Raw genomic sequence first — 24749 nt, 5'->3', positions numbered from 1 at the left:
AAAACAAGGAGATCGTCGTCCACAGGCAGAGCAGCGTTTCAAACGATCGATTCGCCATCGCTATCTTCGCAGCTGCCCGCACAGACACTCCTCAATCCAAACTATCACCAACCACAACAACCACAGCCACAACATCACAACCGTCAACGCTACCACCACTCGTCATCACCAAGTTCTTATCATAGTCAGTGCTGATTATTTTACATGTACATGGCTGCTGTTTTTGTCGTTGGTCGCATTGTTTTTGTTGTTGTATACGTTATTTCATCGTTTTGAGGCAAATAATGCCTTGTAATATTGTTGTTGCTGTTGTTGCAATTGTTGTTGTTGAGCGAATGTTGTTACTGTTAACGTTTTTTGTTGTCGCTTGTTACTGGTGATGACGTCATTAACAACAAAATTGCCTTCGACGTAGTTGTTGTTTACACTGCGAAAGCAACAAAAACACAGTTGAGCCTATAAATGCAAGCTATCGAAATGCACTGAAAAATTTTCACAAATTCCTGAAGTGGCACGTACTTATGTTGTGCCCTGGGAGTAAAAAACATTTAAACTTAATTAAATTTTTGCACTGAGCGGAAGTTACATGGTTTTTTTTTATTTGAACGATTTAAGAAATTAGTTTTCGTTTGTTTTCTCCAAGAAAATGACAAGTTTGATTTGAAATGGAATGAAAAAAATTTTTAATAACTATCCTGTCATGTATGTTTTTTATCAATTAGTCTCTTTCAAAATTTATTCTTCACAATCATTATAGTCGAAAGTTTCCAGAAAGATTATGTTGCATGTTTTGCTACAGGCAATGGAGCGGCAATAACCCTTTCAAAGACGTCAACATCTTCCTACAACGAAACTTCACAGCAACAGTTTAGCAACAAATGGAACCATACGAACAGCAACAGCAGCAACAGCAAAGACCGACACAAACCAGCTCAGCCCAGCAGTGATGGCAACAGGTCATCATTACCCCACCACGATTTCCAACAGCAATTAACTGCTCAACAGAAACTTCAACAGTGCGACAACGTTGTTTTAATATCAAAAGCTCAATCATTCACAACACCGCAACAGAACACGCAAACCATCGCGTCGTTACAAACTTCGAAATTCGCTCAAAATCAAAAGTTCCAGCAACAACCAAATAACGCAACAATATCATCTCAACAAAATCGACAACAACCATATCAACAATCTGCTCAACAAATTCAAAAACACGTTCAGCAAGTTCAAACATGGCAACAAGAAACGCAACAACAGCCACAACTTCAGCAGCAACCACAACAACCACATCAACGTCAAGCGCAACAGCAACATTCACAACAACCATTCCGGCAAACATCTTTAATACGAACTCAATCGGTTGAGGACGAAATGAGGTCGGCTTTCAAAATTTTTGACATCGACGGCAACGGGCTGATTGACGCCCAGGAATTGAAGCAGACGATGCAGAACCTGGAAGAAGTACTCACCGATAAGGATGTGGAAGCCATGATACTGGCCGTCGATAAGAATGGCGATGGAAAAGTTGACTATGAAGGTTTGCTGTGTCTGAAATATCTTAGATGTCTATATTACGTCGATAGGGAGTAGTTGTGAATGGAGGTCGTTTTCAAGTTGCGGTTTCAAAGTGATACCTGCGTATCATACGCAAAATAAGTTGGATGCGTTTATTCATAGATATTTACGTATGCTAGAAACGTGCCGTTGGTATCTTTGAGTGAGGTAAAAAAAATAATAAAACAAAAACATCTTTGAAAATGTAATTGTTAAGGTATGTATGTGTGTGTATCTTCAATAGGATGTTTGTTTGTTTGTTTGTTTGCTTGCTTGTTTTTTGCTTGCTTGCTTGTATACGTATAAAATAAGTATTTACTATAAATATGTACAGTACATATCTTAATATTTTCTTCTACTTTTCAAACATTCCATCTTGTAAGTTATAAGTTAGGCTTTTAAAATCATGCCATGTGCTAGATGACACGGTTTATTGGATTGACATTTAAACGCCGGTGTTCGTTGATGATGGTGGTTTCACAACTGTTCGAAAGTTGAAAAACTTTGCTTGGTGAAACGATACCAACTGAATTAAATGAATTGATCATCATTTGAAGTTACCAACAAAATGGTTTTTGTTAAAAATTGATGCTGATGATCAGTCAAGTTGAAATAATAATTTTAAAACGTTCAATTCAAATTTTCAGAGTTCATCCAGCTGTTGCGATTCACTCAGATGATTGACTCCACCACCAGTTGAGTTCGGTGATTACTTCGAACAGGGTGTCCGTAAAACAACAACACAACATCAATCATTAATACAGCACAATTACACACACACGCACACGCGCGCACACACACACACATGCATGACACATGCACTTATATATAAATTCAAATTCATGTAAGCTCGACTGGGAGTATGTGAAAATGTGTAAACATGTGTGAGCAATAATACGAAAACGAGTATACATGTGTATGTACGTGTATGTGTGCACGTACGTGTACGTGAATGTGTGCACGTGTGTGTATGTGTTTTTGGAGCGTACAGATCAAAGATACATTTCCAGAGATACACAAGTTTAAACTTACGTCTCACTGTGTCTTGCGTGATGATATGACGCTGTAAAATATTCCAACATCGCTATTACACCTTTCACGTCAAACTGTCATCATCATCGTCGTCGTCGTCTTCACCATGATCATCGTTATCATCACTTTCCTATCATCACTATCGTTAGTATCAACTGTTGTTCGTATCATTACGTCATCTCCATACATCGTAATTTCTATCACAATCATCATCGCCACCACCATAGTCATCATCATCGCCATCACGAAGGCACTGCATTGAGTCACTCCCAAACACAATCAAACGGACTTAATAGTAAACTTCAGAGCACGAATTTCTGACAACCACCTCTGCATAATTTAAGGAAGGAGCTGTCCTCAACAAAATTTACATGTGACAATAACACAGCAAGATGTGCGTACATGTAGCAGGAGCTGAGCTATGTACGTTCTGAGAGAAATTAATGAATGTACGATGGCATGTACGATGACAGGCAAGCACGCATCAGTTGGCGTAACATCACAAACATCCGACTCCAGTAACAACAAACCCTTCACGCCTGCCAACTGACACGTGCAAACAAAGGCGCCATCCTCTCCCAACTGGTTCACTCTTTACTGAGGTTACACAACAACTCCTTGCTCGTACACAACAACAACTCACTGCACGTTCAAAAATACAAACCGAATGCAAGTTGAATTCCTGGTTTTTTTCATGAAATGGTTTCGCTAAAAAATTGATGAATTGTGTGAAATATCGACTGCACATATAAATATAACACAACACACTTAAATATGTTGTATTCACGCAACTGTGCACAACAATGCATGCATTCATGTAAAGCAATCGACAAAATCATGCCTCTACATACAATTTCCTCTATGATACGACAACAAACCTGAAACCCACACAAATCTATCATTCAAACGTGCAGTAACATAAGGACACAAACACAAATACAACAGCAACATACAAACACAAAATACCCAAACATGCAACAAAATTCCAGAAGACAATACACAGAAAAGCAGTATAAAAGGCTGGCAAGGTTACGTGACACTCACAATTTGCATTTTCATTTAACAGCGTACAAAGGCTTACATAGTTTTCTTGATGTACCGGATACCCTTATTATTTTATGTGTATTCAACGTATCTATAGGTATATGTATTTAATTTATCGACAAATATGTATATCATTATATTAATACGTTTTATTGATAAATTGATATATGTTTGTTAAAATGTTAGTATATAATATAGTAATATATATATATATATATATATATATATATATATATATATACATATGACAAATTGATATCCTATTTGCTGGTGTATTGATATATTGATAACAATTGTTTTATTTGTCGTTAAAATGTTATTAAATGATTAAATGATATTATTATTAATGCATTATTCGTGCACTTGTCTCCACACGCTGCGTATTTCTCCTTCCCAATGTTTTCAGTTACTTTAAATATTTCTATTGCAACGTTTAATTATTGAAATATTTTTATGTTGTTGCGATTGTTTTGTTTAGTGACGTTTTCACTTTTGCAAATTTTGTCTGAAAACAATTTGTCCGGAAGAATTATCTATCTATCTAAATAAAGATTCAACTCTTCACCGCACTAAATTATTTTTGTTTATTCTCTTCTTTTTTCATCAATTTGGGTGCAATTTCTTTTTGAATGATTTTTCAAACTTTGTCATTCGATCGTGTTTTCAGTTGGGTAACATCTAGCTTGGAATATTAATTATTTGTTTATTGCTTATTGTTTATAGAATTCATTTTCGCGGAGAATACAATTTCAGCAAGCATTTTATTAAAACATACACTCGTCAGTGTGGTTTGGTTGCAATCAGCAAGTCGTTTGCTCAATAGACCATTGTGTAGCATGTGGTGACATGCTGTGCCGTGCTGCGTGCGTGAACGAGGCACGACGCCACAAGCAACTTTTTAAGAATGAGATTGCTTGCATCCATTCGTGATCACCGATATTGAGAACAGCTAAAAGTGGCCATATCGTCATAATCGCTAGCATCGTCAACATCATCATCGTCACAACTTTTACAACTACATCATTACCGACGTCAACATTCCCATCACCGTCGTCGTCATCACCTTCTATTTCCATCCAGGCAATCAATACAGCATCTCATACCTCCGAACTGTTCACACGCATCCACCTGACGAGTTGCATAATTAGCGGATACAATTTTGTTTCATCCATTCATTTTATTCATTCATTCGCTGGTTCATTTCATGCATTCATTCATTTATTCATTTGTTCATTTAATCATTTCATTTGATTGGTAATTTCATATTCTGGCTCAAAATATATCTCTCAAGCAATAGAGTTTCATTTTATTTAATTTTTTGTGATCCTGAGGTAACACGTTCGTTCATTCAGTCGTCATTTCGTAGTTCCTTCATTTCTTCTTTCCTCTCTTTGTGTAGTACCTTTATTTCATTATTAACTTCTCTTAGTTTATTGTAACGTATTTAAGACCGCGAAAAATATTTCACGCACATACACAAAAAGGCACCACAAACACACACGCACATATATATATATATATATATAACGTTTTTTGTTAATTAATTCAGCTTTTGTACATAAGTTTTATGACCCAGAATTAAGGCAGAAAATAGAGGAATAAATAAATTAATTAATATATGAATGGATAAGTGAATGAATTATAGAAAATGAATGACTACTATCATCTATAGATAAATGAATGAATGAGTGAGAGTGAGTGAGTGAGTGGGTGAGTGAGTGAGTGGGTGAGTGAGTGAATGAATAAATGATGAATGAATGAAAGGATGGATTATTTCTATTTCAACGGTGGAGCGTTTTACTTAACATATCTCTCTTATTCGTTTTTTCGTTTTTTCAATCACTCATTCAATTTTTTCCATCATTTAATCATTCATTCATCACCTCATTCACGTCTGTTTGTTAGTGCGTTCATCTTCAATCGGTGTTCGTTGATTATTAGATTTTCTAACAGTTTTCACTTTTTTGTGTAATTTCAGCAATTTATTGAGCGTTGAATGTAAGTTGTTTGTTTTATAACAAAAATTATCACAATGTTTTTTAATTAGAAACATTTCATTTGTGAATTTTTTCCACGCATATCTCACTAATCCACGTATATAATTGAACGGTACCTGAATGATAAAATACAAATTATTCAATATTTGTACAGCTATGGGATAAGTTTGTACAGATAGAGTTAGTTTGAAATAATAAAAAATTAGCGAGAGTTCAAATTTTTGGCAAGGCTAGATCGAGTCGTTCGGTGTTTTTGTTAACTTTTAAACAAATTTTCTTTGCATGACGTAGGTAATTAAAACATAGGATGGACGCGTTTTTATTATATTTGAGAATTATGGTGGTTCAACATTGAACGATGTTTGTTTGCTGTTGTTAATATTTTTTACTTGAACGTTCACTAACTTGAATTCTAATTTGAGAGCTAGCCCATTTCAACCAGCTGATCAATTTATTTATTTATTTTCATTTTTTTAATGAAATAGTTTTTCAATAGAACGTTTAGAGGTTTTTGACATTGGGTGTTGGTTAAATGAAGGGTTGACTTTGACTCCATTGACAATAAAGTAACCCTAACAGATTTTCGCTATCATCGAATGTATTCTATCACTGAACATTTATCTCTTAACTTATTAACGCGACTCAAGTTTAGTGTTTTAAACTACTTATCACTTCAAGAATTTATATAATTGTAAATTTATGAATTAAAAGTCGTTCTTAATGTCTAAGATTGTACCATTTAGATGTAATATTGTTTAGAAACTTTGTATATGCACTGGTTCATTTTATTCGATGCATTTTGTTTTACCAATCTTTGAAAGTTTTAGTTACATGAACTTTTTATATTATTTAATTAGAATTTTGTTATTTAATTTTGTATATGAGAACTTGCACAATGATTTCATCTGTAATGATGTCGTCGCTCTTGGTAAACAGAGTTTTTTTTCAGATTTCCGGAATAGCATGAGAATTTTTTTTTATATTCATGTGTCAGGTGAGGTGTCTTTTTTAGAATTAATAATACAAAATACACACGCGACTTTGTATGCTTCAAATTTCAAATGAAAGTAATTTAATTGAATAAAAATTAATTTTAATAACTAAGATACAATATTTAATACGGTATTAGGTATCAGATTTATATAAATTTTTCAAATATTAAAATCAACAAAAATCTTACTGCTAAATATTATCTAAACTCTTTTGTGGACCAATGAAGGGTCGGCGAGACACTGCCGATCATCAGACAGTACGCTATTCTGCACACATTCTATTTCGTTCAAGCTTTTCAGCAACATCATCTTGTTCATGTTTACCTGGACCTGTTCCTTTTGCTTGTACAGTTGCAAAAGTTCACTTAACGTAGCATTCAAGAGTGCCATAGTTCTGTTGTCGTTGGTGACCTGAGAGTCCGAGGTTGGACAGAAAACTTTGGACCACGCTGCTTTTTCGTGGTGTTCGTTCAAACCTGCAAATAATCTTTTAACTTCGTAGCGTTTCAAATAATTAATGTATCGAAAGGAGTTTGTGAAATAAAGTTGAAAGAGATTCTTAAAGACTTCGTCGTCATCTTCGTCTCTCTTTTGCCTCTCTACCTTATTATCTCTTTCATGGTCGGTTAAATTACGGCGAAAAATTTTTTTATCGACTTCACCAGCATTTGAGATGTTGACCGTGTTAAATTTAATTTGATCTCCGGATAAAACACTGGCTTCATTTGGTGGTACTATGCCCTCACTTCGATTACGTTTGAGATAAAAATGTTGTGGACGATTTTTGTCAAGACGAGACTTGAGATTATGGGTTGATTTTACATCTGAAATGCAATCAAAATCTACCTTCCAATTCGAAACACCTGAGCAACTTTTATCCTTGTAATCGTTGGACCAAAATTTTTCAGTGACAAGTGTATACACCTTACACATATTTTGACCTGAGCATGATGCTTTCAACTTTGCTGCTAAATTTTTCTTGAATTGACACGTCACTTTTACTTCTTCCAATGCACCGTTCATTGCAATTAGTCTCAGTTGATCGATCACCATTGAATTCTGACATGAAATGACGACCGGCGACAGTCTCATGCCATCAGATAAGTGGTGGAACAACGCGATTGTATAAACTATTATGATACCCAACATGTCAAGTTATATTTAGTTATATTGTCAACCGTTTAAAAATACACTCGAACGAAAATTTGTGAATATTTTTATTATAACGAAGAATAAGGACGTTAAACAGTAAGTAGCGTTTTGTTTACAAAAACGTTATAAAAGGCACAAACCGACCACGATAAACAACAGTAAATATTGTTTTACTTTTACGAAACAATGAATAAAAAACAGTAATTAAATCAAAACGCATTCGGCAAGTTAATCAGGATAAATGATTGTACGAGAAAGAGGAATAATGAAATGGTAATATTGTTGAAGCTTTACATTAGAGATTAGATTTCAACCCTTTCATGGCTTTCTCTAATTTCATAGCCTTTGCAAAGTCTCCATCGATCTCCAACCTACCTGTCATAAAAGCTGCTGCAGGCGCCAACTGTCTGTTAAACATTTGAACGAAGGTTTCTGCATTGAGAATAAAAGTGGAATCAGGAGTCAAACCATCCGGAGCTTGCAACAACAATGAACCAGATTCGTTCTTCAAGTCCAGTAAAATCGATCCATATTCTGTTTGAAAAGTTGGATTTTAAAGAATTAGACTGAATTAGTTCGATATCAAATAGATAGATAAATACTTAAAAAAATTGTATCGAAATTTCAAATTTCTCAAATAACCTTCAATTTGAAAGACATAAACTGAGCCAACTGCATCGACAACATCTTTAGTTATTATTTGCCTTAAGGCATCAAGAGTTCTGGCAAGTTCAGGATTGCTCTTTATCAAATCTTCGCTTTTGTTTTCAGATTCAACTTTTTTATCTGCATTCGAAATCTGGAAAGCATGCTTATCATTCAGGTATTCTTCCAGGAAAAAATCAGGCATCAGTGAGGGATCTGATGTAGAATTTTAATAAAATTTATAAAACTAAATAAGAACATATATTCAGCAAATAAATTGCACATTATTCGAAATGTATGCAACTATTTTTATTGAAGGTAAAATTTTAAAATCATTGATGCTAGCAAAAAAATCAGTAAAAACTGCATATCATATAAAAAAAACATGGAAAAATTTTGATTGATGTTACAAATTCAAATACGAAAAAGGTGATTTAATGTGAATCAAAATACAGCCAAATATAACACAGAAATATTTTGAAAATTATTTCATCAAAACGTGGCCAAAATTTAAAGATGAATTTTAGAGAACTGAGAATCCTCTAAAACTTACTTTCAACAAAGTTGTACTTGTCGAAGTTGGTGATGTTTGCATCTTTAAGAACATTCTCATCAACATAGAAATGACCAGTGTTATCGGGGGAGTCATTAGTGAGTATGACGTAAGCAGCATCTGACATGACCTCGGGTTTGCGACATCTTGCCATTACTTCCTTGCTTCCTGCCAACATTTCCATTGCAGCCGTGTAGATCGCTGGTGGAAAGTTTGAAAATTCATACTAAAGTTGAATTATCATTAAACCTGACTAAACAAATAAACCGGATTTTTATAATAATAATGTCAAAATACGTAAAATGACACTTGAAAAACTTGATGATTAAACAATCAACTTTATTGATTTTGAGGTTAGTCTTTCAGCTTATAATAAAAATTTAGGCTAAACAGCAAAATTACCAGTTTTTGGCCAGAGTGCATTAACACAGATGTGGTCACCTTTCAATTCATCGGCCATACCCAGGACACACATGGACATACCAAACTTTGACATGGTGTATGCTGCAATTAATATTTTTCATTATTTGGAAAACTTCTCCTAGTTTAAAATTAACACAAAATTATTTTAGACATGACAACATACCACAATGGTCTTTGAACCAAACAGGGTTCAAGCTCAGAGGAGGACTGATATTGAGAATTTTAGGATTTTTTGCCCTCTTCAGATGTGGGATGCAGTATTTTGAACTGTTTTGGAATTAAATTTCAACAATATAGATTTACAAAAAACCAAATAGTATCATTTATTAATGGATGAAATAAATATGCATATTAATTTATTAATTTTGAAAACTTGAATTAAAAATAGCACACACTAAATTTTTCAAGAGTTATGCAAGAAACAACCAATGCAATAAATACCATAGGAATGTTCCTCTGACATTAACACCGAACATCAAATCAAATCTTTTCATTTCAGTGGCTTCAGTGTTAGTGAGACTTATTGCACTTGCATTGTTCACCAGGATATCTATGCCACCAAACTTGCTGACTGCTGAGTCGATGGCTTGTTTCACCTGCTTCTCATCTCTGATGTCAACTTCACAAGGAAGACATTTACCTCCAAGTTGCTCCACTAATAGTAAAAATTTGCATTAGATACATTTAAATGTAAAAAAATGTATATCAATACTGTTATATATAAAATACTGAAATACTAAAATCGTGAAAAATTTCAAACTAACATTCCTCTGCAGCTGTATAAATGGTTCCTGGGAGTTTGGGATGGGGTGTAGCAGTTTTTGCAGCTATGACAATGTTGGCACCATCTTTTGCACATTTTTCAGCAATAGCCTTGCCTATGCCTCTACTTGCTCCAGTTATAAAAACTGTTTTTCCAGCTAGTTTTCTGTAAAATATTTAATCAAAGTTTGATTATGATATGCCGATATGGTGCTTCACAAATATAATACCAAGTTTTATTTAATTTTAATTTAAACTTTTAATATTATTTATCATCATAATAAAAAACATTAAGTGTAAAATTTACAAAACAAAAGGGTAGAGAGATAGGGAGAGAAATTTAAATTGAAACTTTTTTAATATTGTTAACAAATTAATATTATTCAACAAATATATACATGATTATATAATATAATAAATAATATAGCAAGAATGTATTAAACCTATTATTAGCAATATTTAATTAATACTATATAATACAAATTATTATGATTTAATTAAAAATACACCGTCCCATATAATGAACTGTACTATTATTCTATCTCCTCTATCTATACTATAGCCTACATGCCTGCAATGTGCAAATGTGTAACACGTAAAATTAAAACGATCACCTTTGTTTGTTGTACAATTTCTGTTATTCAGATAACATGCTTGCATTTTAAATTATATAATTTAAAATTAAAGATATAATTTAGTATAAAACACAAATTTTATGACAAACAAGACTGTAATTGTGATCAAAATAGCAAAAAACAGACCCGACATTGGGAATCATTTTCTCTAGTTACCACACAAAGAACAAACCAACAACAGTTAGCCCAGTCACTGAACGATGATGTTTACTACTCATATTTATATATCTAAAATATTTACGTATATATATAAATATATACTAAACAAACATATATATTTATGTATTATATAATAATTATGTATATATATATATATATATAAGATATCTTTTTATTGATATTAGTGTATGATGCGTATTTATGTATCATATACGTTAATATCATTTGATTTCGTATCTTAAACTTTATTACTTTATTATCAATATTGTATAAATGTTCAAATTTATAAAATTTGTTTGTATATTGAGTATATAGAATAGGCTTTAACCTCTAGGTAAAAATAGTGACTTTTGTTTATCATATATATTTGGCTATTACTTCTTTTCTTTAAACTTTCTACTTACTCTCGATAATTTCTCACGTGATACATTCTAAAGATGTGACAATGTCTTTTGACCTTCTATTTTTTACTAAAAATGCTTCAAAACATTTTTCCATTTATTCATTTCACGTTATCATACTTCGACTATAACTATTCAATCAGCCCATATTCAAACACCAACATCCTCCAAACTGAACTGAATTCACATCTCAGGTATTTCAACCTCATTCATTTTAGCCAAACCATTTGATCATTTACAACAATTATACAACTCTAAACGAACATCCCACAATCATGCACAGCTTAAAATTCTTAGCGTCACATTTTTATCGGCTTTCCTCAACATAACTCTTCAAGTCCATTTAGATCATCACATGTGGCCCTCAAACAGTTCATGCATTCAAGACAATACGCTGACTTAATGAGATTATCCGACAGAACAAGTCCAGTCTAGAACCGCATGATTGCAATTGAACTTGTTTAACGAGTTCATATGGAACTATAAAATCAATCCGCAAATATTTATTAATATTATTTTTTGAAAAAATTTGATAAAACAATTACAAAGTTAATAAAATGTTCAACAGGTGGAACATAAAGATAATATTTTAGCATTAAATAAATAAATTAAAGTTCTTTGTTTACTTTGACACGATTGATAGTCTTTGATAATTTTACTAGTTTCCGGTGGCCCTTGTTAGAGTTTGTCTCGCTGTTGTATATATAGGTTTATGTAGATTTAGTCGTATCGAATTTGGTCTCAATTGAACAAGGCGTCAATTAAATTTGTAGTAATTATTTTTGCTCGATTCGTGTAAGTTTTTTTAAAATCAAATACAATGGCCGATAACGACGAACTTCTCGATTACGAAGAAGCTGATGAGCAGGAAGAAATAATTACAAATGGAGCCGGCGACGGAACCATTCAGAAGAAGGAACTGAAGGGAACGTACGTGTCCATTCACAGTTCAGGGTTCAGAGATTTCCTTTTGAAGCCTGAATTATTAAGAGCGATCGTTGATTGTGGTTTTGAACATCCATCTGAAGGTTTATTTTTCATGATTTTTTCAATTTTATATTTTTATATTAATTTTTTAAATAATAAATAAAATTTAAATCACAGTTACACGTTGTAACTTATAATATATAATAATATCTTTTGACGTCCACAGTAAATAGTCCACACAACGTCCACAGTAAATAGTAAATACCGCTATTCAAATAAAATATTACTACACCAGTCGAAAATGATAAATACCCTTATTATCTGTAAATATCATTGCATATATTTATATTATAAAAATTTACTAGGTACTCGGTAAATAAATTGCATACATTCATGAAAATTTACTGTGAAGATATAATATTTTATTAGTCCATGATAATTACTGTTATTATTAATTTTTCTCACAAGCTGATTAAATTAAAACGTGTCCCTAAGCCAGCACAAAGATACAGAAATTTATAAGTTTGGGCATATGCATCTAACAATACCAAGAACAGTCTTGCCAGTCATATTTATTGAACCTCAATGAAATGTCATAATTATTTTTGAAAATACAATAAAATAAATTTTTGTACTAATTAAATTTTTTTAAATGTTTTACAGTTCAACATGAGTGTATACCCCAGGCAATTCTTGGCTTGGATGTTGTATGTCAGGCAAAATCTGGTATGGGTAAGACAGCCGTCTTCGTGTTGGCAACACTTCAACAACTAGAGATTGTCGACAAACAAGTTTCCGTTTTGGTGATGTGTCATACAAGAGAATTAGCCTTCCAAATAAGTAAGGAATACGAAAGATTCAGCAAGTATATGAATGGTGTCAAGATTGCTGTCTTCTTCGGTGGAATGGCAATAACAAAAGACGAAGCGACTTTGAAGAACAACTGTCCCCACATTGTTGTTGGTACCCCTGGAAGAATTCTTGCTCTGGTTAGGGGTAAGAATTTGGATCTGAAGCACTTGAAGCACTTCATTCTTGATGAATGTGACAAGATGTTGGACCAATTAGGTTTGTTTATTTTTCTAAAGTGTTTATTTTGTGTATTTTGATACAATAAAATTACAACATTCAGCTTTCATGCTTATATATCGTTGAATATGTTTTGAATTTATATTAATACTTTTAATTTTACCTGATACAACATTAATAATATATTCTGTTGAACACTGACAACATAAATATTTTTTACTCTGACAGATATGAGAAGAGACATCCAAGAAATCTTCAAAGTAACACCTCACGAGAAGCAAGTCATGATGTTCTCTGCCACACTCGGAAAGGATATTAGGCCTGTCTGCAAAAAATTCATGCAAGATGTAATGATAACTTTCTACCACCTCTGTTTCACCATCAAATTTCTTACCCACCATCTCATCACCATAAAATTAGCTATCCGAATTGTAAGACAGCAGATGTGGTGCTTCATGGCTCTAACTCGATACATAATTACCCCCAATGTTTCTTTAGAAAACTTCTCTTTTTTCATAAATTCTCTTTTGCTCCTTTTCTCCTGCTGATGTTAGATGCTTTGGTAAAAGTTGTTTATGGTTTGGTTAGGAGTAAAATGGTTAAACACGTTGGACACATTTGTGTGATGGTACTCTTTAGGTGCTGTTAAGAAATCAATTTATATTCCTCTGAAGATTAAATCTGGTTATACAAAATGTTTGGTCTAGCTAGGTATTGGTAAAAAAATGGTTTATACTCATCCGAAGATTTAATTTGGTTCTATCCTGGTATCAACATTTTGGTAAGGTTACATAATCAGATGTACTGGTACTTGACAAATAGAAGCAGGTTGATACACCCTGATCACATTGTAGGGGTGTGGAAACCATGCACAAAGATCATACACGTGCATACAATCTGGTGTCACTTGTGAACAAGGATTGTACGTTGATGGCTGTGCACACGCGATAGCCACAGAACATCTCCATGCCAACGTGTTCTTCATTGCACACCACTGTTTATCATGCTGGTCCCAATTTGTGGATAGAAGTTCTTTCAAATATCAATATTTTTTAATTAAAATGGCTTGTTTTATCATGAATTTTATTTTAATTTCGAAATGATTTTATATTTGTTTTGTTAACTTTTTTATAGCCAATGGAAGTATACGTGGACGATGACTCCAAATTAACATTACACGGTCTCCAACAACATTATGTAAAACTGAAGGACAATGAAAAGAATAGAAAGTTGTTTGAGTTATTGGATGCTCTTGAATTCAACCAGGTGATCATATTTGTCAAGTCCATACAGAGGTGTGTGGCTCTTTCTCAGCTGCTCGTCGAACAAAACTTTCCTGCCATTGCCATCCACAAAGCAATGAGTCAAGATGACAGGTAATTGATATTTTTTAATGTTTCATGTTTTTTTTACTAAGACATACATTTTCATATGAGATGGAATACTTACACCGTGTTTGGTTTCTTGTTTTCAGGTTGAGTCGTTATCAGCAGTTCAAAGATTTCCAGAGTAGAATACTAGTTGCAACTAATTTGTTTGGCAGAGGGATGGATATTGAAAGGGTCAACATTGTCTTCAACTATGACATGCCTGAAAACTCTGACACTTATCTTCACAGGGTACCTTTCTTATTTTTAAAATTTGCATCTTTTCTTCAATCAGTTTTATCTAGTTGCAATTTGAAACAAGCCTTGTACTAATTTTAATTAAAATTTTTTCAAAATAGGTTGCTCGTGCTGGCAGGTTCGGTACAAAGGGATTGGCTGTGACTTTTGTGTCAGATGAAACTGATGCCAAGGTGCTGAATGAGGTGCAGGAGAGGTTTGAAGTCAACATCACCGAACTACCTGATGCCATTGACCACACTACTTACAGTACGTTTAGCTCATTATTTCAAAATTATTGTAATAGCTAATTTTGATTGTTATTAAACTATTGTGTATCTCATACATATTGTATATCAGTATTGTGATAAACTGTATAATAATAATATTTAATTTTTATTTGCAGTTGAGAACCATTGATGTGCTTATGGGATGTCTAGAAAAGTTACAGATGATTCATATTATGTGGAACCAACTTTTAATATGAAAGTTTTAAAATATACGATTGACAGCTGCTAATGCTAAACTATAATTTGATAAGATGGATTTGTTGATCATCTTTTAATTTAATAAATATTTGAAAAATACGTAACTCATTTGATTGTATGAAAGTATAATCTAAAAGATAAAAAATAATTTGCAGTTAAATGTGTTCATTTTGCTTCATATATACAAATCTCACTAAAAATAGCTAGGTAAACTAGACGAGACACAGAAAATAGATTATCTCTGAGATTAATCATAGGTTGGAAATGAGAATGTGCGGTTGGCGGTTCAAGGGACGCCTCGACTTGTGTCAGCTGACGTGTGATTGCTAGAAAAAGTTTTTGTTAGGGGGGTCATATAAAAATTAAAAAGTTTAGATATTGCGAAACTTACTGGCATTTCCCTTCCTCTGGTTTCTATGGGCAGACAGTAGGTGACGATGGCACACAATATACATAGCAAACCATACAACCAGATGGCTAGTTGCAGTGAAAAACCCATGAGAACCTAACAAAAAAATTTTAAATTCCATTTCTGCTCTTTGTAACAGTTACGAACAATTGGAATTATAAAATAATTTGCGTTGTCTTTGCCCAATTTATTAAGTGAACTGAAATCAGAGGTGCATAAAGTATATGATCGAGTTGTTTATACAGGTGATGGTAAATTGGTAAATGACGATAAGAAAAAATGAAGATGCCTTGAATTCCTATGATTAACGCATCTTCCACAGAACATGTTTTCATATCAACATTATTTAAATCATTTTCACTAGTCTTTTTATATACTAGAATGGTTTTACACAAACTCGGCAACAAGCCGAATATTTTTCAGTTTATGATCTGCCTGTTGAAATTTTTATTGATATTTACCGTTAGTCGTGATTAAAATAGAATTATTGATACCTGAGCTATGAAAGGTGTTATCATGCAACCAATCCTTCCCATGGCACTACACGATCCCAATGCAAATGATCTGACAGTCGTTGGAAACACCTGACATTATAATATTAGTTAATTCAATCGTACACAATCACATTTGAATTTGGATCTACTTGCTTGCGTTCATCAAGAAAGATTAAATATAAATAATTCGCAAACTTGGTAATAAAAAATTGTGTACAGTTCAAAACATACTACAAAATGGAAAGTAAATGGTGAATATGAGTGAACGATATGAGTTTCACACCTCCCCTGTGTAAATGTATATGGTGTTGAAGACTCCAGTTATGAATGTCCGGACACCAAACATCAATGCTGTTAGTAAGGTAACGTTGGCACAAATCTGTACAAGCAGATAGAATATCCCAGCAATCAAAAAGTTGGATGCAATGGTCATTCGGCGACCAATCTTGTCCACCATCAGAAAGTTCAGCGGCAAAACTGAATGATCAACGTTCACAATTAGGAGTGATTTTATTATGATGAACAATGATCAGAAAGAAAAAAATTAAATTAAATTCTAAATATAATTCGCCAGTTCAAAAACTTGTCTACTTAAATTATTGAGAACAGACTGGTAAACGCGCAAAATGATAAACAGCAAACAACACGCCTACCTACCAACAAATTCTCCAAAAGTAGCAACAATCATGCTGACGTAATCGGACCAGTGATGTCGAGAGCACTTGCATCCCTCTTGCTTCGATTTCCATTCTGAAAATTAATCAGGCAAGTACTCATTCATTAAAATTCCAAAAATTCCAAAATCTTTTAAAACTAGTGTGATTCAATTTAATTTTTAATAGTAAATGGAAAAAACATTTCAGTAAACATTGATTCTTTTTTCAAAAGCATTGCATTTAGCTGAAAACTTATTGTAATGATATAATAACTATACAGTTAAGGAGGAATAAAACAAAATTTATAATACTATTGATTAATTTGATTTGAAATTGATTAGTTTATAACACTTTATTAATTAATCCAAATGATTTATGACATCAAATTGTAGCAGAGATGAAGTTATGTTCTAACTTCCACTTGTTCCAAACAGTTGAAAATATACTGACATGTAAAAATATAACGACGAGAAACGCAAACAAAACTTATAACTAGTTTCTATACTCTAATATTATTAGAAATTTCACTAAAGTATGAAAAAGTATAAAATTGAACCGATGCACAAAAACATCATAAATAGCATAACCTGAAAAATCAACGTAAAAATCAATGCACAAATTATAACAACATATTTATAACAAACATTGTATATGTAATTAATTATATATGAGTATAGATAATAATAATAATAGTAATAATAATAATATGAATAATAATAATAGTAATAAAATAATAATGCCAATATCTGCCAGATCACCAACCTCCACAAACACCTCCCATCTCCAAAATTTCCGACTGAGATAAGATGACACCGTAGTAAACGAAGGCAACTCCGAACCAGACAATCATGAGTTGCACTGTGGTTCTGAAGTACTCCTTGTTAAAAAGGTCCTTGAAGGAACCTCTCACTAGCTACAATTAACATACAATTAACATACAATTAACTTATTTTCAAAGCTGAATAATATGAAATGTTATTTCATTTAGAAATAACATAAAAAGAAAATATGAAACTGATCCCATATTAGTTATTTAGGACAGTGTACAGTATAGGATACAAAATTGGATATCAAAAAATGTAACAGAATTTTCGTTGTTAATATTTGGATAATAATTTGAATACAAAAAATAGACTTAATTTAAAAAAAATCATTTTAATAATTCCAAACCCTATAAACCAATCCGACAACCTATCTTATAATTAGTGAAACAGATAAAACATTGGTCCATTAAAACACAAAAGCTAAATTAAGTAGAGGACACATAGGACCTTTGATAATGTAACGAGTTTATGTTAAGCATCAAAGCAAACTGGTTTTTTTTTAATTTTTTTCCTTGATCCTGCACGTGTACGTTACATAATGGGGTTGATGGTGAAGATTAATTGTAAATTACAATAGAATGATGAAACATTTGACAAAACATGTAACAGATATAAAAACCACAGATGTTACATCATAAAAGCCGTATGCAACAAAAAATACAAAGTAGTAGAAAAAGTATTAAGGTGGTAATAGTAATAGTAGAATAGAAGCAGACGAAAACATCAATAACTCAGGAGCAAACGTCTGTTAACAACACATTAGCATATGGTTCGATGTATGCTGTGCAGTGGCGGATCAAGACAACTTTGACGGGGGCGGGGCCAAAATGTTAAATTTTAACAGGGGCCAAACATTTTCACGGGGGAGAACAAGATTTGTGGTAGTTTGGCTGACAACTTTTTTTTGTTCGATTTTATACCCAAAACGGTCCTCTTTTTTTGACTTTTATTAAAAAACTGCTCACAGATCCGGCACTGGATGTATGCAGAATGGTAAGAGCATCTCTGCATGTACCAACAAAGCATGGGTTTAATCCGACCGAAATGAAAAATAAAATACAATTATAAACCTTTTAATGCAAAATAAGATTACTTTTCATACAATTGAAAAGAAACTGACAAATTGAATGTAAGACACCTTTTTGTTATAGATCAAGGTGCCTCTGGGAACCTGTGAGCCATTTGATTTTGCGATATATTCCAAAACTTTCAATACTTCTTTAGTTTTGCCAAGACTTAAGAGATAACGAGCTGATTCCGGAAGTGTCTGTGATTGGTTGGTTAGTGTAGTTGATCAATTGATGTGATTGGTTGATGTTATTGCGTGGTTCAAATGACTTGACTTGATGATTAATGTGATTGGTTAGTTGATTTGGTTGGCTGGTCGATGTAGTTTGACACTTGATGGCTGATTGATGCGATGAGTTGATGCGTTTTACCGATTATTAACTTATATTGAATTATAACAAAAATAAAATAAAAATCACTGTTATAAAATATTAATTTAATTCAACAGTTAATGTTTAAAACAGTTTTGTAAAATCGTTATTGAGTAAGTGTAATAGATTAAAATAAAATAGACCATCAATCAATCTTCGTTTTGCGTCCAGAGACCCGGTTTCCCGAGGTAGGACGTTTATTAGGTTAGACTAAAAAAAGTAATAGATTGAGACAATAATTTATACATGAAAAAGAACAACATGTACCCAGAATATGACAGCTAACATGTGCTAAGCAAACATTTCAAAAATGAATAATCAATGTAATATTTTGAGACAACTTTTAAAACTCACATCATTCTGCATTACATAAGACAGCATAAAAGAAAGGAACCAACCAGTCAACAAACCAACCAACTAACCAACCAACCAACCAGCTATCTAAACGGCCAACCAGTCAGTCAACCACCAAAAGCTAATCAGCAAACCAGGCAATTAGCCAACCAACTTTTTACCAGCCAAACAAGCGGCTAACCAACCAACCCAAATAGTAAGCAGAGTGATGAGACTTGGCAGAGCAGATACAATGACAAGCACTCTCCAGCCGAGTGTTGGAATGATCAGGTAGGCCATGAAGATTTCAAAGAGAGCCCCTGACGACCACATGATCTGTTTGTTACAATTCTTTTTTTATCTATCATCATACAATATCATCTTATTAATTATAATAAATACTGCTTGCACTGTTTAACATAATAAACCATTGCTAAACGATTCTATTAAAGATTTTTTTTAAATTTTCATGCTTTATAATTCTTCCACACAATCTATGCAGAAATTATTTACAAATTACAATTTACAAAATTAATATAAAACTTGTAAATATAAGAAAATGAAATATAAAAACAAAAAGTAATGCACAAATCTGTTGGCTACTTTAAAAAAATTAATGTTAGTGATCAACAATGTAAAGAATACAATAATAAAAAGTAACAATAACGTACATTGTACATGGTCAATATCTTTGCTCTGTACTTCGATGGTAGGTACTCACAAAGCAGTGTGAAGCTGATTTTTTAAAATAACAATTGAATACTATCATTGATTAATGTTAATTACTAAGAGTCCTACTGCAACGAGTGCTAATTATTAATTAGTAGCACTTAACCAAAATCTAATAGAATAATCAATATTCAATAATAAAATGCAGAATTTGCATTTGACAAATCAAAAAATTTCTGCCTGATAAAAATTGCACATGTCAATATCCATCATCTTTCATCATCATTAAACTTACTCAAAATTATTAGAATGCTTAAAAAGGATTAAGATAATCCTATACATGCATGTGTGTGTGTGTGCGTGTGTGCAATACATATAGCTACTATTAAGAATATTGAAATAATATCGATAATATTGAGAGTAGTACCTAAATCGTTTCGTGCATGCGTGCATTAATAACTACTACTACTACCATACAACTTGCATATGATATTATAACGCAGGAGGAACAGATGTTGACGACAATGAATGTTTCACAATTCTAATAAATAACCTGTTACGTTGCTATTAATTTCTAAGAAATTGTACTTGTCATCTTTCATTGGATTCATCATTATGATTGATCGAGAAATCGTTATAAAATGTGTTAAATGTGGAAATAATTATTTTGTTGCAATTATTGAAAAAATTTAACTCAATGAATGAAAGTATGGAAAATTAGCGGCTAACGATTGAATGCCACCGCCAAATCCGAACCCAACAAGACCTCTAATGACCAGTATCCACCAATAGTTTGGACAGGCTGCCGTTAGCAATCCGAAATATAATATCAGTGCAGCAGCTAGCTTCATCACCTGTGTGGTCGTAGTTAACAATCAACTGTGTTCTGTTGCGTCTAAAAAGTAAACATTCATATTGTTTGAGTCTTATCATGTCATTCAAATAACTTGAACAAACATTTATCAGAGTTGTGCTACAGATTGAAAACAACATATATGCTGCCTTTCTTAACGATAGATAAAAAATTAAACTTATTTAATTGTGAACTAATTTATCATGATATTACAAAAGTGAATTAACTTAAAAAATTTAATAAATGTTCAAATATTTAATTACCAGCCATAATGTTTTTTTCTCCTTATTTTTTCATTATTATTAAATTTTTCATCTGGCTGAATATTTACATCAACAAACATCTATTAGACAGAATGTGCTTATATCCATGACAGCATATTTAAACATATTTAGAATGATTTATAGTTATTATTTCAAACTAGTTTCAAATTTTTTAAAGTTACATTTGATGATGAATTTTTGCAGTACCTGATAGCAACCTCTGACAAAATACTGCCATTAAGCCTGATATCTCATTCTATCTATTTTGAGTGACAATGATACACTTTGGCTTAACAATCAAAATAACTGGAAATAAAAATTATCTCTGGCACATTAGAAAAGTCATCAAAACCATTTAATTTTTTATTCTTGCTATAACTCAGTTGCAAACTCTGGAAGAAATAACTGACCGGCAACCTGCCCAGTTTATCACAATAGGAACCCAACACAGCTGATCCAAAGAACATGCCAATGAAAACTACCTGGAAATTGAATTTAAGGCCTTTTTTGATCTTTACAATTAGAGCAAATGTATTGAAATTCTGGTTATTGCATAACAGATATGAGCATTAAATATGAATAAAAGTGACCATAAGATAAAGAATTAATGAGTTAAACATATTTAAAATAAAGAGACAAATTTTACCAAATAAAATTTTAAAAAATAAAAAAATAAAAAGATATCCGACTGTTGTGATAGAAGCAACTTGCCAATCTTCCAGCTTCCATTCACATCTCAACTCGGGAGACAGTACAGATAGCAACAACATTTCCAAAGCATCTGTTGCCTAGACGCATCAATAAATAATGTAAGGTTTACAAAAGAAAATTTTTTACTACTCAAATATTAAAAGACTCACAGAAAATAGGCCACATATGAGAACAAGTTTTATTTGAAATTTTCCAAATCCTATATGATCTATTGCTTCTTCCACAGTAAATTGTGATGAATTACTTTTATCTAGGAGTTGACAAGATTCTACCATATTGGTGATGAAAAAAAAAAATCTATGATAAAGTTAAAGATTAAGCCTTTGTTAGCACTTTTCTGAAAAGGTGCCAAGAAAGAAATTGAAAATAAAACTGTGTGAACAAATTAAAACAAACTAAAAAGATAAATTAAACTAAGTTAGTGAAGTGAAAAATCAAAACATAACATAATATGTGGTGAGATAAACCATAAAATAAAATAGTTGAGCATATTAATATAATATGAAAAATTATAACAAAATGAAACGAAGCTAATCTGAAACATAACAACAATTAAATGTTTAGCAAATTTATTGAACTAAGAATCATAGATAATATAATTAGAATATGGTGGTAAAATTTCTCTATCCTGATTATTGTGATGTAACAACCATACGGTTATCACCCAAATAGGAGTAGGGTTAACATTAACATAAAAGTTTAATGATTAAACACAAGCATATATTATTCCTATGTATTATAAAATGTCTGTGAATTTCAATACTGAATACATACTATAGAAAAAACATACACGTCTATATATATTTCATATATGTAAAGTAAAGTAAACTAAACCCCACCATAACACAGCTCTATGTTTGCATATGATGTTTTAGTTTAGTAGGCTTTCTGTGAAAATCTACTTTTCTACACTATATCAAATACTTATTAATATAACTTTTATAACAGCAAAAAGCTTTTGAAATTTTGAATGAACCTTCAATTTCTTGCACAGAGAATTGAGAATCAGCAATGTGATTGGAATCATCAGAGTGATAATCAACCCCTGATGAAGCAAACTCTGTAGTGAAATTCTGCTTGTTATGGTTGTTGTTGTGTTTGTGTCTTGGATGAGGTAACTCATCATTATTTTGGTCTTCTAAAGCAAACATTTCTTCAGGACATAGAAATTATTATTAATTGAGGAAGATTATTTCAGCAAATTTAATTTTTATAAAAAACAAAATAGAACAGATTGATTTTTATCAGCTGATCTAACTACTTCATTTCAACAAAAAATTTAATTAAAAACTTGTTTATTTATTTATTATTAACATGATGTTAGATAATTTTTTCAAATCAAACAAATCAAGATCAAATACAAATTAACTAGATGATTTGCCCGAAAAGACACCTAATTAAAAATTAATTACACATTAGTAAGATTAAACATCGTATTTGTATTGCTTTGGGGTGCCTTGTCATCATCATCGTCGTCGTCTTCATCATCATTGTTTTATGGTATAACAACACATTAGGTAAAATAATAATGACTAACACTTGAAATTGAATAAGATAACTAACAGAAATACAATGCACAGTGCTTACATATTTATTCATTATTTAGTTGGTTATGTTATGTCATTTATTTATTTATTATGGATTAATAATATATACATATATATATGTATATCATGTATATATGCGTGTTATAAAGCATGGATAAATATACGCATTCATATTTATTCGTATATTACACTATATACAATACACATGCATTGAAAGTAGCACCCATGCTATGTGTCACCATGGGCATATGCAATGCTGTATAAGTATAGAAAATGTATTCTATGTAAAATCCATATGACGACATGCGCATGTGTATTCCAGCGAGAAATGATTAGTAAAATATATTATACATTACATTAAAAATATTATGTAACAAATTTCTTCAAAATTATATTGCATTTATGTCACAATTAAAATGCTACGCTATACCCTGTACTTAGAATAGAAGACTATTGAACGCTATATCATATTATGTTATATATTATTATTTTACGTCAATGGTATGGCATAGGTATAGCGTTGAGATACAAGTTGTAACTTATACCTACGTATATACAAATTAGTACCTGAGTACCATGAATGTCAGAAATATTATGGGTTCTACTATAATTAATCTGACTTATGACGTGTCAATCTGATGATGGTTCGTGAAATTTTCTCAAATGTTTTGCAAGGAGGACTGGAGTTTCTAAGCTTTTCCATGAGATAAGAAAACTTAAGTTTATTGATTGCCCAGAATTTTCTATAGAATGCCGTATCTTATACTTGAGAATTTTTATAATTAATCTTCCAGAAGCTGCTGGATATCCGATTTGCGTATTAATTTTGCACGCTTTTTAGGAGCACGTTTACTCCTAAAATTTTTAGGAGCAATCCCAACGAGGCAAAACTAATGCCTATCAGATTGTACGTCAGATTATACGTGCCTGAGCCACAACTGATATCACGAAAGTAAATAAGTATATGAAAGGTAGAGAATTTTGTTCGAACTCAGAAACTGCAATGCTGAGCAAGCTTTTAACCACTGAATCAGCTCAACGATTTTATAAAGCAAAAGCTTTCAGGAAGTTATCTTCAAGTGTTATATTTCAATTCCTAAATTAAAATTCAATGCGATTTTTCTTGACAGGAAAACATCATTCACTACCTCACT

General features: G+C 32.1%; 5 protein-coding genes across 5 annotated transcripts; 2 read left to right on the top strand and 3 right to left on the bottom strand.

The window, feature by feature from the left end:
- Positions 1-1362: 1362 nt before the first annotated feature.
- On the top strand, positions 1363-1542 carry HELRODRAFT_148427 (hypothetical protein; the record flags this gene model as incomplete). Its single annotated transcript, XM_009022485.1, has 1 exon — positions 1363-1542. A coding segment is annotated over one exon (180 nt), but the record flags the coding sequence as incomplete, so codon positions are not given.
- Positions 1543-6820: 5278 nt separating this feature from the next.
- Positions 6821-7768, bottom strand: HELRODRAFT_175044 (hypothetical protein; the record flags this gene model as incomplete). Its single annotated transcript, XM_009022484.1, has 1 exon — positions 6821-7768. One exon carries the CDS (start codon positions 7766-7768, stop codon positions 6821-6823), a length of 948 nt encoding a protein of 315 aa, XP_009020732.1.
- A 51-nt stretch (positions 7769-7819) lies between these two features.
- On the bottom strand, positions 7820-10975 carry HELRODRAFT_185726 (hypothetical protein). The gene is made up of 8 exons (XM_009022483.1): positions 10916-10975; positions 10157-10320; positions 9834-10047; positions 9556-9659; positions 9372-9473; positions 8970-9170; positions 8414-8632; positions 7820-8305 (listed from the first exon to the last, which is right to left on the bottom strand). The coding sequence occupies exons 1-8, from the start codon at positions 10930-10932 to the stop codon at positions 8067-8069; spliced, it is 1260 nt and encodes a 419-aa protein (XP_009020731.1). The 5' UTR covers positions 10933-10975; the 3' UTR covers positions 7820-8066.
- Positions 10976-12169: 1194 nt separating this feature from the next.
- HELRODRAFT_112849 (hypothetical protein) lies at positions 12170-15220 on the top strand (the record flags this gene model as incomplete). The annotated part of the gene is made up of 6 exons (XM_009022482.1): positions 12170-12377; positions 12940-13344; positions 13534-13652; positions 14440-14681; positions 14780-14924; positions 15032-15220. The coding sequence occupies 6 exons, from the start codon at positions 12170-12172 to the stop codon at positions 15218-15220; spliced, it is 1308 nt and encodes a 435-aa protein (XP_009020730.1).
- Positions 15221-15683: 463 nt separating this feature from the next.
- Positions 15684-22323, bottom strand: HELRODRAFT_82229 (hypothetical protein; the record flags this gene model as incomplete). The annotated part of the gene is made up of 12 exons (XM_009022481.1): positions 15684-15902; positions 16301-16390; positions 16584-16777; positions 16958-17050; positions 17719-17869; positions 18919-19047; positions 19763-19888; positions 20224-20287; positions 20951-21075; positions 21748-21819; positions 22027-22125; positions 22198-22323. 12 exons carry the CDS (start codon positions 22321-22323, stop codon positions 15684-15686), a joined length of 1488 nt encoding a protein of 495 aa, XP_009020729.1.
- Positions 22324-24749: the final 2426 nt, after the last annotated feature.

This window comes from Helobdella robusta (assembly GCF_000326865.2).
Source record: "Helobdella robusta unplaced genomic scaffold HELROscaffold_32, whole genome shotgun sequence".
NCBI classification, from domain to species: Eukaryota; Metazoa; Annelida; class Clitellata; order Rhynchobdellida; family Glossiphoniidae; genus Helobdella; species Helobdella robusta.
The sequence above is the reverse complement of the archived record's forward strand: the minus strand, read 5'-3'. Positions and strand labels throughout refer to the sequence as shown.

What these genes read in the sequence shown, in the direction of transcription:
- HELRODRAFT_185726 (XM_009022483.1), bottom strand. An exon ending in TTATACAGCTGCAGAGGAAT is followed by an intron (nt 10,048 to 10,156) that starts GTTAGTTTGAAA and finishes TTTTACTATTAG; the next exon opens with TGGAGCAACTTGGAGGTAAA. An exon ending in CAAGTACAACTTTGTTGAAA is followed by an intron (nt 8,633 to 8,969) that starts GTAAGTTTTAGA and finishes ATTCTACATCAG; the next exon opens with ATCCCTCACTGATGCCTGAT.